Genomic DNA, 14258 nt, shown 5'->3' with positions numbered 1-14258 from the left:
GGGTTCTCCACACATCAGTTGTCCTCCTCACTGAGATGTGTGAAAGAAGCCCTGACATGCTGTCTCACTTCAGAAAGGTAAGATGAACCCCTGATTTACCGAAAGGGATAATATTATACTTTTGATTTCAGTTTCCGTCATATTGCATTTTCCCTTTGCACACTTTTTTGGTTAGACATAAGCTACACAAACTTGTGGAACTGTATAAGGTTTTGATTATGCCTCAAGTTTCCATACATTCAAACTACGTCTTATTGCTGTCTTCTCTTATATCTATACTCATATTTTAGGTTGCTCTGTCTCTCTCTCTCTCTCTCTCTTGCTCTCCCTCTATCTTTTCTCTGTGTAAGCAATCAATGCCTAAAGGAAGCACCAGTACCACTCCTCATATTCATAGCATTAAATTGAGCTCTCTGAAAGTAAATGATTTCCAGTTTCCCCTCCCTAACATCTACCTCATATTTTTTCTGTCATTTGTCTTTGTTACAATTCCTGCATTGTGTTAGAATGAGAAGGTAAGAGGACATTCTGATTTCATCGCTGGTGCATGCTGTAAATAGTTATCAATCCTCACAATCACCTTAAATGTTACCAGATTTGTGTTGAGTAATCTCATGTTGTGCTTTAATTTACCGTTTTAATTACTTTGACTTGTAAAGTGATCATTACTGTGTCAGTTTTTTAAACCACCTAAACTAGGTTTGGGTCCATTTGTCAAAAATATACAATAATTCACATTCTCTGTTCACTGTCTATTGGGCAGTCAGGTTTTTTCACCTAATGTCACGGGTTCATTTTTGTCTTCTTGTTTATACTGCCATATTGGACATCAATGCAGGACAGATGGACATTTACTCTCCAGTTATTTTTTAGGCTACACATGAATCTTACCGTCCTACCTCACAATTTTGTATCCTGTTAATACTTTAGGAATCAAAAGTATGCCTCTGGGCAGCTTTTAGTTTGAAGTCTGCTAACATGCTTGGTGTGCCATACGTACATGTGTTTCTTGTACAGTCACTAAGGGATAGCAGGGGCAATGTGGGTACACTCAAAAGTTGCAAAGAAAGCATTGCAACATCTCTGAAGGTGTTGATATCTGTAGAGTGGTCCATCAAAACATGGTAAAAAAAAGAAGAAATTCAGATAACCTCAATTAGAACCCTGCATTAGGTTTTGGTATCCAGAAGATGATTTCGAAAGAAATTTGGGGAAAAAAGGAGATATTTTAGAGGCTGCACAAGCTGCTCAAAGTTTCCTGGAAATTGACTAATTAAATATACATTATACATACATAACATTATAGAAAATGAAGGTTCAAAGATTCCACCAAAGCATTGTGATGACCTTAATCAAGCAGATAATGAAAGGAAGCAGATGAGTGATTTTTGTCACCACCGGCACGATGTGTTTCTTTGAAACTCTGGATCTGCCACAAACATTCTTAAGAATTCCTCCAGCAGATGTCAACAAAGCCACAGTGCTTGCTGGAGTTCCTAAGTAACATTTTTGTCCAAGTTTCCATTTGTTTTTGCATAATAACCACAAATGATTGCAATATGCCTTTTTAATTTGGCTTGCTATGTTATGGTATAGAGCAATTTTCAAGTGTCTTGTGCAACCTTTAAATATTAATTAATTTGCCTAATATTTGGAGCCAAATAATTTAACCAGATATGGAACCAAATACAGGGTTCTAATGTAGATAATCTAAAAAAAAAAGTTATTTTCGGCCACCCTAGTGAACTATAAAGAAAAAAATTCTGATAAAGTGGAAAATCCAATTGTAGGTTTAACAATTCATATTGTAAAAAAAAAAAAAAAAAAATCAAAGCAATGTTTAGAAATTTGGCTTTTTGTTATGCTGTGTATTCTTTCTGGTTTTGACCTCCAATATGGCAGTGTATACAACAGCTACATAGTTGGTGCTAACATCTTAGAAATATCAAGTTTGTAGAAACAAAATGTTATATTTTTTTCCTGAAAGAAAAAAGGCATTCAATGTTGGTGTATAAAGGAAAACTGAAGAGGTTTTACTAAGGACTGAAGACGGACGAGGTCCAATGTTTTAACAAGACGTGGTCAAAAAGTAAAGTCTCCTCAGTCATCCGTACTTCACCTATCAACAAAATATACATGCCCATCTTCTAATACATTTACAACAATTATCAAAATGGATTTAATAGTATAACAGTATAGGTTTGGTTGTAATCTGTTCAGTTATGAACTTGTGATGGCTGAGCAGACAGCATTTTTTGATCCTCTCCCATCCCTATCTCCCCACTCCCCCAACATGTCATTTCTTGTTTGTTGTCAAACCAGCAAATGATCTTATATCACTTTCGTCTGTTCCCTCCCTGTAAGGTAATATCCTCTGCAACAATGTTCAGCCGGATGTAACAACAAGTTTGAAACCTTGCTTTATATACTAAAGGACACCATTATTTACTTTAAAAGCTATAAAGTCCTTGAATTGCATTCCGACTGCTGCCAGTGAAGGACTTACCCTTATTGATCAAGAGTGTCTTACATTCAGCTTGATTTGTTGGTCCAATTTATTTAAATGCAACCAAGATCACTGGAGTGGGAATGTTTGTTCATAAATATACAAACTTGGTATGCACAACTTTAAAGTCTGAGATAGCTCCACTAATGTTTTTTTTTTCTTTTTTCTTGATGACAACAGTACTACTGCATTTTGTACTGGCACAGTCTTGATCATATGTCATTGCCTTAATCCACCTCAAAGATAAACAAGTTTAGGGCCAAACAAACGTGTCATCACGGTTGATCCCCAGCTCACGTTTAGTGTTATTTAGTGAACTTGCTTAGTGAATTCTGGATCAGACTTGGATGTGTGAAGCCAGAATTTTCTCTCACTAACTAAACTGGTTTTTCCATCCAACAAAATATTTTTCTTTGTTCAGAATTTAAAATACACTGCTTTGATAATCTTAACATACAGCAAACTGTTATAACTATATTATTTAATTACATAATAAATGTGTCTTTGCACATTGTATTGTGTGAGTTACAACGTACTCTAAATTTATTAAGAGATGGGTGATTGAGACGGAGATGTTTTTGATGAACCAATTTTGTACAAAATACCTTGATATTTCTTCTTTCTGTTGTCGGTCCTGTTTGTAGCTGGTCCCACAGTTGGTGAGAATCTTGAAGAACTTAATAATGTCGGGATATTCACCTGAGCACGATGTGTCAGGAATAAGTGACCCTTTTCTTCAGGTAAGATTTTTACTCTCGAGATGGGGATGCCACTACCTCAAGGTGCTTTTTGTATCAGGCATTATTCTAGAGAATAAAAATATTTAAAGCTGCTACCCACAATCACAGTTTATGCCTCATAGATCAATGAATTGAACATCATTTACTCCAAGAAGAAAGCAAAAGAACGCTTGAATGTTTGTTTTCATTTCCACCGTAAATACTTTATCCTGCGAATTTTCATCTAACTGTTGAACATCTAGTAAGGAAGATGAAAAAAGAAGAGAAGACGTCAGAATTAGCTAACAAGCAAAGCTATAAAAGGACTATGATCTGACTGTTTGCTTTTTCTTGGTAAAGGTTCGGATATTGAGATTACTACGGATTTTAGGCAGGAGTGATGATGACTCCAGCGAAGCAATGAATGACATTCTTGCTCAGGTCAGAAAACATTACCGGACACAAAAAAATCACGGGCTTTTTTAAAACAAGCTTTCTTGATTGTTTCACTTTGTACACACTTCCAGGTGGCGACGAACACAGAGACGAGTAAAAATGTAGGAAATGCAATCCTGTATGAGACTGTACTGACTATAATGGACATTAAGTCTGAAAGTGGACTAAGGGTGAGCAAACTTACCTTAAACAACACAAAGAGGTGTTTTGTTGTCATACCAACTAAATCTTTTTTTTTTTGCAGGTCTTGGCCATTAACATTCTCGGTCGCTTCCTGCTTAACAACGACAAAAATATAAGGTAATTGTTGTAACTGAACACAACACAAATATTTTTGCTCCTATATGTTGTAAATGCATCTGCTGTTTTCCTTGCTCCAGATACGTGGCATTGACATCTCTACTAAAGACGGTACAGACGGATCACAATGCAGTGCAGAGGCATCGAAGCACCATTGTTGACTGTTTAAAAGATCTGGATGTGTCGATCAAAAGGTGATTTGCACTGGTCCTCTTGTTTTTTTTTTTATTTTATGTTATTGTGTCATCCTGGTACTGAACTATGATTTTTATTGACATGCAGACGTGCAATGGAGCTGAGCTTTGCCCTGGTGAATGGCAACAACATTAGAGGCATGATGAAAGAGCTGCTCTACTTCCTGGACTCATGTGACCCAGAATTTAAGGCAGACTGCGCATCGGGAGTTTTTCTAGCTGCAGAAAAGTGAGACACAAACTTATGACCATAATCAAGTTTTAAGGGGGGTTTTGTGACTCATCCTGTCGAGTCATATGATGATCGCCGCCCGTTGAGACTTAAGGCATACCGTAGGAGTTTGCCTGTATGATTGTTTGCTGCTGCAGTGTACTTTTGCTTCAAGTCATGAATTCTAGATAATCTCACCTCTGTTTGGTGTTCATTTTAGTATATTATTTAAATTTTATTTAGTGCAGACTTTACTTGTCTTTTCTACCCATCATTCTGGACAGTGGTTGTTTGATTCAGGCAATATTGCTGGTTACTCCAGGGTCAGGATGGCAGTCTATCATTTGGCCAACAAACAGGCATTCAAGGGATTGAACCCAAGTTTTATACACCCTGAGGCAACAGTTGCGTTTATTAGAAAGTTTACATAAAAATCAGCATAATTCCTCCTGTTCATTTCGCTCATTTTTCCGTTCACTCTTTGAAATAGCCCTGAACACCCACACATTGATATAAATGTATGCATAGAATTATTCTGAAAGGTAAAACTCTGACCAGCATCATAATGTTGTCATTAAGCACATTTGGATGAGTAGGCATTGTCTGAGCAGGCCTCCATGGAGTTAAGTAACAGCGAGTCCAGGGAACTTTAAATTATGCTGGACTCTGTTATCTTAGATGAGTGCTCATTGTATTCTTAAGTGGAAAATGTTTATAATCTCGCACCCAAAAGTGTAGTCTACTGGGTGTTATTTCTTCTTCCTCTGAATTAACAACACTTTGCTGTAGTGGTTAAATTGTCATAATGCAGTTGTGCTATGTAGGATTTTTTTTTATTATTTATTACTGTCAGTTCAAGTAGTTCAGAACCAGCACTTCTCTGCATTGCAACAATGTTTTTGGACTGCATAAAAAGGCGTTGTGTATAAAATTTGCTGCATCCTGAGGAGGCGTCGCTCCCTTGCTGAATAGTGTTATTGCTTTGATGGTGTTTCTATGCAGTGAACATGCATGTTTGCTAAAGTCACTAGTATCTTTGGAATATTGCCTCTGAAGCATCACTAAATAGAGCAATGTCTATCTGCTGCAGATGTTGGCTCTAGTTGCTGCAGCTTAAATATTGTTGTGGGACTATTTGGGCTGCTAACATCTAAATGCTGAATGATGAAACATTGAGTGATCCATCGTCTGACAGACTATGCTGACACCATTTGTCTTCTGACAGCATTTGTCTACAGATATAGTTGCTTGTGTAGAGTTTCTTATTCTTTCCTGATTTATCTTTTCTTTTTCATAGGTATGCTCCTTCAAAACGGTGGCACATAGACACCATTATGAGAGTCCTAACAACAGTAGGTTTTTTTCACCACGCACTTAACAACCAAACATGCACTTTTTCTAAAAATCCCCTCATGGTAAATCAGATTACCCTAACATTATCTCTTGATTTGGTTCTTTTTGAAGTTAATTAGACTTCTCAAAGTTTACTTTAAAGACAATATGGCTTTGTCCTTTATGTCATTTCTCCTTTTTACAGGCTGGAAGTTACGTGCGGGATGATTCGGTTCCCAACCTCATACAACTCATCACCAACAGTGTTGAGATGCATGCCTATACAGTTCAGAGACTTTACAAAGCATTGTTGGATGACATCTCTCAGGTTGAACTCCTATTTTTTCAGACAGTAGCTTATGAAACCTTAAGATGCTGATTGCTGCTTCTTCTTCTTTGTCATCTACAGCAACCTCTAGTGCAAGTAGCGTCCTGGTGCATAGGAGAGTACGGGGACCTGCTTGTATCTGGACAATGTGAAGAGGAGGAGCCCATTCAGGTAAACCTTTTAAAACAAATCTGTTGTAATTCCTACTCACATTTGTATTCAAAGGGAATACCAGATCTTGAGCTAATGCTAATAATTTGGTATCCTTTTTTTTTTTGTTTGAATTTAGGTGACAGAAGATGAAGTTCTGGATGTGTTGGAGGGCCTCCTTGTGTCCAACCTCTCGACGCCTGTCACCCGAGGTTACTCCCTCACCGCCATTATGAAGCTGTCCACTCGCTTCAGCAGTGTAAAGTGAGCCTTTGACACCCATCTTGTTGCCTTTCATATGAGCACCCACACACGCCTTAAAAACAATTCTCAAAAAGTATTTTAATGGTGAACATTTCATCTTTTTGCTAAGCTGGGGTGATGTTAAGTTTTTGCCCAGTCATGTAGTATTACATCACTCGCTCTGTCATGCAAGGTATTGGTTTCATGTGTTTAATCAGCATTTATTCACATTTTGAAGGGCTTTGATCAGAAGAGCTGAGGGCTTTAAATGATCAACAAAGCAAAACCAGAGTGTGAAATATTAGAGTAGGCCTACACCTACGGGCGACCGTGGCTCAGGTGGTAGTGGGTCGTCTTCTGATCGAGAGGTTGGGGGTTCGATCCCAGTACCTGACTATGTGTCGAAGTGTCCTTGGGCAAGACACTGAACCCTAAGTTGCTCCCAGTGGTCGACTAGCGCCTTGCATGGCAGTCCTGTCCCACTGGTGTGTGAATGTGAGAGTGAATGGGTGAATGAGCTGATATGTAAAGTGCTTTGAGACTGCTTCAGTGTGGTGATAAAGCGCTATATAAAATCAAGTCCATTTACCATTTACACCTTTTCCTGGATGTAATGGCATGTAGGACAGGCTCATCAGGCCTAGAAATACTTTCCTTGATGTAATGATTTTATTACGACATAAACTGCACAATTTGTTGATAGATTTTGATTTGGTGATTTGAAATGTTAAAATGTTTTTCTGGTTTCAGCCGGATAAAGAAGGTGGTTTCGATATACGGCAGCAGCATAGATGTGGAGTTGCAGCAGAGAGCTGTGGAGTACAATGCACTTTTCAAGAAATACGACCACATGAGGTGAAGACGCATCATGAAAATTAGTCTCATTGGTCATTGTCATAACAACACATTATTTCTAGCCATACTGTTTGTTTCAATTGGAGATTCTTTTCTTGGTATGGAACTGCAGGCCTGCTCTACTTGAGCGAATGCCCATTATGGAGAAAACGGCGTCTAATGGCCCCACAGAGATTGTGCAAACAAACGGGGAAACTGAGCCTTCAATGGGGGAATCCAAACATCCACCCCCCATTGGCCAGCCAGCCAACCAGGTGAGAGAAGTTTTATCCAGCACTTGATTTGAAACATAGAATTTTTAACACCTAATTCAACTTTTTTTGACGCGACACAAGATATTAGCCCTGATAGTTCTCATTTTTATATTTATAATTCATGCCATTTATTTTTTTATTGTTTTGATTATATATCTTATTTTAATATTTTAGAATGTAGGTATATTTGTGTCGAGAAAAAAGTATTTATTTAAACGTAATTCATCCTTGCTTCCCAGGCAAATGATCTGCTAGACTTGTTGGGTGGTAATGACGTACCAGTAATTCAGACCACAATGCCCACCAAGACTGCTTCTTCTGGAGGAGAGCTGCTTGATCTGCTGGGTGATCTCTCACTAAGTGGTACGGTTTAATAATGTTTATCCTCTTTCCTGGTAACTGCTATAGCTTTTAGATGCTTTCGTCAATGTGAAAACCTTTTTCCTTGTATTGCTGGAGTCCTACTGCACCAGAAACCTACCTTATATTTGCTCACACTAAGTTTTCAATTTAGCAGTCTGTTGTTGCAAAAAAGAAAAATGATTTTAAATAGGAAGTGAAACCCTCCAACAAATATAAATTAGCTTTTTTTGAAATTATCCAGCATTTACCGCACATAAACTCTACACTTGTTCCACCATTTTGGCTGCTATGTTATTGTATGAATACCATTATTACCCAGCAGCCTTCCTCCCACAGCAGTGATAGAGGTTCCCCATGCGCACCCCTGAGCCCATATGAATGACACAGCATATCCTAAACCTCCCTCTCTGCCCAGTGCACTGCTTGCAGAGCCTCTGCCTGGTGCTTATTCATAAAAACATTAGAACATTTTAGCTTTTTCCCTGTTTCAGCAGCTTGATCTTGTGTTTCCTCTTGATAAATCTGGTGAGGACAGCCACTGGGTTGTCAGGTTGTCTCCCTCTCAGCGTCCCTGAAGTCTATCCACAGCATTCTCTGTAGCCATGCCCAGGCGTAGGATGGGGATTTCATATGGAGCCCAGTAATGATAACATTGTTAATCCTGCTGTACTGTTCCTGCTTCTCCACTCAGTTCTCCACATATATATTCCTTTTCTCCACCTCTGTATTCTGCTTCACCAACCGAACAGATGGAATGAGGCCGGTTTGTTTATGGCTAATAGCAATCAGCTGTTCGTCCTGCTAACTTAGTTTAGCAGCTGCTTTGTCTGTCTCAAAGATTAGGCAATGGAAAACTAAGTAGAGAGGGTCAAAACTGTGAATGGCTCATTAACTCAATGACTCTCAATACCAGGTTTTCTTTGCTTTTGTTAAAGTGTGCATGTTACTATGGTTGCATTCTGACACGGAAACATGTATTTTTATGCACAGAATACAACCTTTGATGGAACTTTAATGCTTATACCAATTAATCAAAAATGTATCCACTTGTCAAAGTGTTTCACTTCCGCTTTAAGGCTTGTGTTGGCCTCCATCTAAATCTTGAGATGTTGCTCTGCCCCTCCCAGGTGGTCCAGCCCCTGCTCCTGCTCCCTCTGTACCCACTTCCCAACCCACTTTCCTATTGGATGGCATCTCTTCACAGCCTCTATTTAATGACATTGCAGCAGCAGGTGAAAACCTCTTTGACTCACTTTGTTTACTTAGTTTTTTGTTCCAGGTAAATGGCGCCAATATCTTTGAGTGGTTTATATTATTCTATTCCACAGGAATTCCTCCTATGACGGCATACAACAAGAACGGTCTTAAAATAGACTTTACATTTGAAAGAGCAAATCCCAACCCAAACATCGCTGTCATCACCATCCACGCATCCAACTCAACAGAGGCAGACATGACGGACTTTGTTTTTCAGGCTGCAGTACCAAAGGTAACCAAAGCGGTGCATCAGCCATTTCAAAAAGACTTTTCAATACTTGCACAACCACATTTCTGTTACAAATCCGTGATGAGAGAGCACTGTCTCCTCCCTGTTTTAGACATTCCAGCTGCAGCTCCTCTCCCCCAGCAGTAATGTTGTCCCAGCACTTAACCAGGGAACTGTCACACAAGTCATCAGAGTCCTCAATCCACAGAAGGTAAGATATTTCCTCCACAAACTTCAATGCTGCCCATTTAAGGTGCGCACTAATTAACCATTAAACATCCCGATAAATTTTCAGCAACAGCTACGAATGAGGGTCAAGCTGACGTACACACACAAAGGCTCAGCTTTTCAAGACCTGTCTGAGGTCAATAACTTCCCGCCTCAGTCGTGGCAGTGATGAGCTGCTCCTGTTGCTCTTATCAAAGCCTCACTAAGGAAACTAAGAAAGCGACGTTCCTTTCACCTCCCACCTTTCTTCCAACGGATCCCGCTGTGACGTCACTGCAGACTGCTGCCCTCCAGTTGCATGGGAAACAGCAGAGCATTGAGCGCAGGAGAAAAAAAATCCAGATGTTACCGAGACCTTGTTGACTATTGACATCATCAGATTAATTTAAATGCAGCAACATATCAATCAATGAATTTTGTCTTTATTTTTATTTTAATCGGTTCTCACATCCTCTTTGTTTGTGGTTCTTCATTTTCTTACAATCCTCTGCCTAGTACCTTTCCTGCCCACTGAAGCACATAGACACCATTCACTGTGGTATTCACTTTACCTCTCAGGTCACTGTAGAGAAACAAGTGTTGCCCACTTTGCACTGCAGTAAAGATAGATTTAAAAACGCTGTTAAGATCTGCTCCTTGAATATTTAAAATTGGCTTTGTATTCATGTTGTCTGACAAAAACCGTAAAAACTTTGACATCAGCAGAAAAATCTCTGAATTTAGTGCATTCGTAAACTTGTCGGTAACTCCAAACGGACCCTTCACATTGATTTTGATTCACATTGATGAGCTTAGAGCATGTTTGGGCAATGTTAGGATCACCATTCCTTGTTTCTGTCGCAAGTTTGTCACAAGTTTTGATTTGTAATGTCACAGGGTTAAGCCTGTAAAAAAGATGGACGCTCACTTTATTGTCCTGTGGCTTTTTCCACGCAAACCACTATCAAACAGCTGTCACCACACCAGTTGGGCAGTGGCAGCCTTTTAGATATGTGTGATAAATAAACTGGTTTCTTGCTTTGTGTAGTCGGAGGATGGTCATTGATATGGCTAGGCTTAATTCTGCCTTGACATTGAGCTAAAACTGTGCTGGATATCTGCGTTTTAAAGTTTTTTTTTTGTCTATATGTAATCAGTCTAACTTGCATTGTAGGTACATTTCAGATTTACTTAACCTGGTTGAACGTGTTCAGCCTGCACAAACGTAAATGAAGCTAGTTATGAATGTAGTTACATGCACTGAATGCTTATTTTTCTCCCTGGACTTCTCTTTTTCACACCTTCTCTGATGTTCTCCTGGCACTAGTGTGTTTTAAATCTGCAGTAAATTGACTTAATTTATGCCTGATATCGAAGTGATGTGCCTTTCTGACTCGGCTTAGATAAAAGCCCCTGAACTGCTGAGTCCTCTATGAGCTTTGTAAGTCTGTCTGTGTCAACATGTTTATTTTTTTTCCCTCTTTATTTTAAACGGAGAGAGAAAAGATTCTCATTGAGTTGAATTGGTTTGTCACTTTCTTTAACTTAACTCTTCTAATATCTAATATTAAGTGAATAGTCAATCACCTACTTGTGGATGTCCACAGCAGTGTGCTTTTTATATTCTGACTAAAATACTATTGCTGATTGTTTCTCTACAGTGTGCAGATTTTTCACGTAGATCTTTTCAATCATTCAACTAAAATATATGTATAAATAATCTACAATTCTTAATGAATGAGTAAATAAAGACAGCTTGTTGAGTAAACCTTTCAAACTGGCATGAAAATTTGCTTCTAAAAAATGTTAAATACTGTACAAGTCCTTTATAAGTTTGGAGGATGCAGGAACCAGTTGTTATTGTATGACTGATTAAATTATAATTGTTAATAATTAATATTATTTGGTTTCACCTGTAAATCCAATGTTTAGCCACACTGTGAGGAACAGTAACTTCATTACCTCATATTGTCCTTTTTCTGTTTACTGTCTGTGGCAAGCAGCTTTAGTTTGGTTCTGGTTATTATCAATAGGAGCAGCTGCAGAGTACGTGTGCGCGTGTGTGTGTACGACATGTCAGTCGTAGAGAAAGGAGCAGCTCTACTGGGTTTTCTGTGAGATGCTAAACATGTTCCATCAGATGGTATAACTCTATGCTTCATTGTCATCTCACCTTTGTGACCAAATCAGAGGAACTATTAGCTTTGAAAATATTTTTGAGCTGCAATATGTGTATATGGAGAAAATTATTCAGTTTTTTTGTTTGTTTTTCTTGCTGTTGACAAATGCTATGTTTGGCTTTTTCTGTACATATCGGGGACTTTTACAATTGTTTCTTGTACTATCATCTTTTTTTAGATTCCATTTTCTAAAAAAAAAAAAATCCAATAATTCACGATGTATATGTAATAGATTTTGTCAGCATTGGTCAGTTAAAACACCCATGTATCATCAGTCATTCGTTGTAAAGGATTATATGATCTGCTGTCTGTATATTGTATATAGTTGTAAAACAAACACTGATCAGATTAAATAGAGCCCAAATGAAGATGTACTATTAGCATATTATAACAGTGTGCACACAAAAAGATCTCCCTGGATTGCAAGCAAGCTGCATCTGATTTACCATGGGTCCACCTCTATTTATAATTAAAGTGGATTGGTCTGTCAGGACTGTTGACATAGGTTTGGTTTCTGTGGTAACAGGTGTCGTGTGAGTGATATATACTACTGAGAAAGCAAAGTGCTGCACAGGTTGTCTGCCATCACCTCATGCGTCCTCTCCTTCCCAGGCCGTCCAGCTGCTCACTTCCCTTTTGGCCTTTCGTTGCTCTCTTGACAATTTGCATCTAATAAACTTTGTCCAGCCTACTTAAAGCCTTGTGGAGTGATCCCCACACTGGGTTTACTATACGTTGCTTGGATTTCTATTTTTAGATTAAAACTTAAATCTATTCTGGGTTTTGAACCTGTCACTTTCTTTTTTTAACCCATCATTTTCCTTTCGAGTACCTGATTTTTTTATTTATTTTTTCCCTGGTTCTGAGCAGTACACTTATTTTATTTTTTTGTTTTTTCTCTTCATGCATCTTTTTTCTGTTTACCTTTTTTCTTTTCAATGAATGGATACATTTGAACTCTTTTGAAATTGACCTGAGCCTCCGCTGTTTAGTCACAATGACATGATCATAATCAAGGCAAGTTTGTGTTGGTCTGTTTTTCTTAAAAGTGGCCGATCTTGAGCAGATTAGTTCTGTATAACTGTATAAAACAGGCTGGTAACCACATGGGGAAATCTGCACATTTGAAGGTTGAAAGGAAGCCTCATACTTATGTTCTTGATTTGATTTTGTTTTGTTTTGTTTGTGTGCTGTGTATTGTTAAACCAGTGTGTATTCATACTAATCACACCAATGATTTATTTCAATGACTCCACGCTGAGTTCACCCCTTTATTGACGCCCTGATGCTTCCCATCTAAAGTGTGGTCTTTAGTCAGAGTGCACGTGTGAAACATGTCTTTTATCCATATATGACATACCTTCTGGTTGTGATTTCTGCAATTCTTCAAGGCCGGTGTAAATAATAGAATTTCTACTCGGAGACTTTCAAATGCAAGAACAGTTTAAACATCATCCCTCATCACACCGTCATGGCTCAGTACTAACACGTCCAACACTCATAGTACTGTTGATTTTTCTTTTTTTAGGAAGGTAATATAAGTGGTCATCTGTCCTTCTGATTGTTTGGTATTAGATTTCTGTTTTGCTCTTTTTTTTTTACTGTTTAGGGGGAATTCAGCGTGTAAAGGGCTTGGGAGAGCATCTGAATAACCGCCTTTGTTCATGTTCTTGGTTGAATCAAAAATGGCAAGTGAAATGCATCCATTGTATTTTAAAGACAAAAAAAATTCTGTAACCTTCCCAAGACCTGCCCTGACTGAGAACTACATGTGACCTGGTGGGCTGGGGGAGGGAGAAGGCATAGGCAGGGGGGGGGGGGGGGATGGTTTCCTCTCAAGTTTGACACAAACTGTATCCCAGTTCCTTGGCTTCAAGGTGAGTGTGAATGTCAGACTGAACACATGAAGTGATTAAAGATGAGAAGTTGTAAACAATTAAATGGGATATTTTCATTTTATGCTGTGTATTCTTGTCTTTGGGGTGGAGAAAATGACCAAGCAAATAAAAAATGAAATCAAATTCTTGATTTCTGATCATTAATTCTCTTTGGGTAGAGTGTCCGTGTGCTCTTCAAATGAACCTTATGTACCAACTTTTATTAAACCTTGGTTTGCGTAGAACAGTGTTTTTCAACCTTAGGGTCACCTGAAATGTCTAGTAATTGGTAAAAAAAAAAAAGTAAACAATGGATTAGAATTAAATTTTTCAGGTTTTTTTTTCAAGATTATTCTTATTCAAATACACATTACACACAATAAATATCAAATAACTATCCCAAACTTTCTCAAATATAAATCTAGTTCAAATAAAATACATTTAACAATACCTGAGGTGGCTAGTCTGTATTAGCAACACACATGATAAAAAAAAAAATAATAATAATTCTAGAAGGGAAAAAAATATCTGCAGTTGCCGGGCATTTGTGATGTCAAAATGAGGTCATGACCCTGAACAGGTTGGGAACCACTGGTG

The 14258-nt window shown here is 38.3% G+C and overlaps 1 protein-coding gene and 1 long non-coding RNA gene across 3 annotated transcripts in view; one reads left to right on the top strand and one right to left on the bottom strand.

Annotated features, from left to right (window-relative positions):
• The window catches only part of ap1g1 (adaptor related protein complex 1 subunit gamma 1), a 23595-nt gene extending 11321 nt beyond the window's left edge, over positions 1–12274 (top strand). Inside the window, exons 6-24 of one of the 2 annotated variants that reach the window (XM_028436043.1) lie at positions 1–77; positions 507–515; positions 3151–3246; positions 3586–3666; positions 3753–3851; positions 3926–3981; positions 4062–4175; positions 4264–4404; positions 5684–5738; positions 5924–6046; positions 6128–6217; positions 6336–6460; positions 7190–7294; positions 7407–7548; positions 7788–7911; positions 9039–9143; positions 9240–9400; positions 9510–9608; positions 9693–12274. In XM_028436043.1, coding sequence (XP_028291844.1) covers positions 1–77; positions 507–515; positions 3151–3246; positions 3586–3666; positions 3753–3851; positions 3926–3981; positions 4062–4175; positions 4264–4404; positions 5684–5738; positions 5924–6046; positions 6128–6217; positions 6336–6460; positions 7190–7294; positions 7407–7548; positions 7788–7911; positions 9039–9143; positions 9240–9400; positions 9510–9608; positions 9693–9794 — 1904 coding nt within the window. In that variant the 3' untranslated portion in view covers positions 9795–12274. The remainder of the gene's footprint in view (positions 78–506; positions 516–3150; positions 3247–3585; positions 3667–3752; positions 3852–3925; positions 3982–4061; positions 4176–4263; positions 4405–5683; positions 5739–5923; positions 6047–6127; positions 6218–6335; positions 6461–7189; positions 7295–7406; positions 7549–7787; positions 7912–9038; positions 9144–9239; positions 9401–9509; positions 9609–9692) is intronic. The other variant, XM_028436050.1, reaches the window with a different exon arrangement.
• The window catches only part of LOC114455107 (uncharacterized), a 24892-nt gene continuing 21752 nt past the window's right edge, over positions 11119–14258 (bottom strand). The window contains exon 3 of the long non-coding RNA XR_003672651.1: positions 11119–11148. This is a non-coding gene — a long non-coding RNA (uncharacterized LOC114455107). The remainder of the gene's footprint in view (positions 11149–14258) is intronic.

This window comes from Gouania willdenowi, chromosome 3 (assembly GCF_900634775.1).
Source record: "Gouania willdenowi chromosome 3, fGouWil2.1, whole genome shotgun sequence".
Taxonomy (NCBI): Eukaryota; Metazoa; Chordata; class Actinopteri; order Blenniiformes; family Gobiesocidae; genus Gouania; species Gouania willdenowi.
The sequence above is the reverse complement of the archived record's forward strand: the minus strand, read 5'-3'. Positions and strand labels throughout refer to the sequence as shown.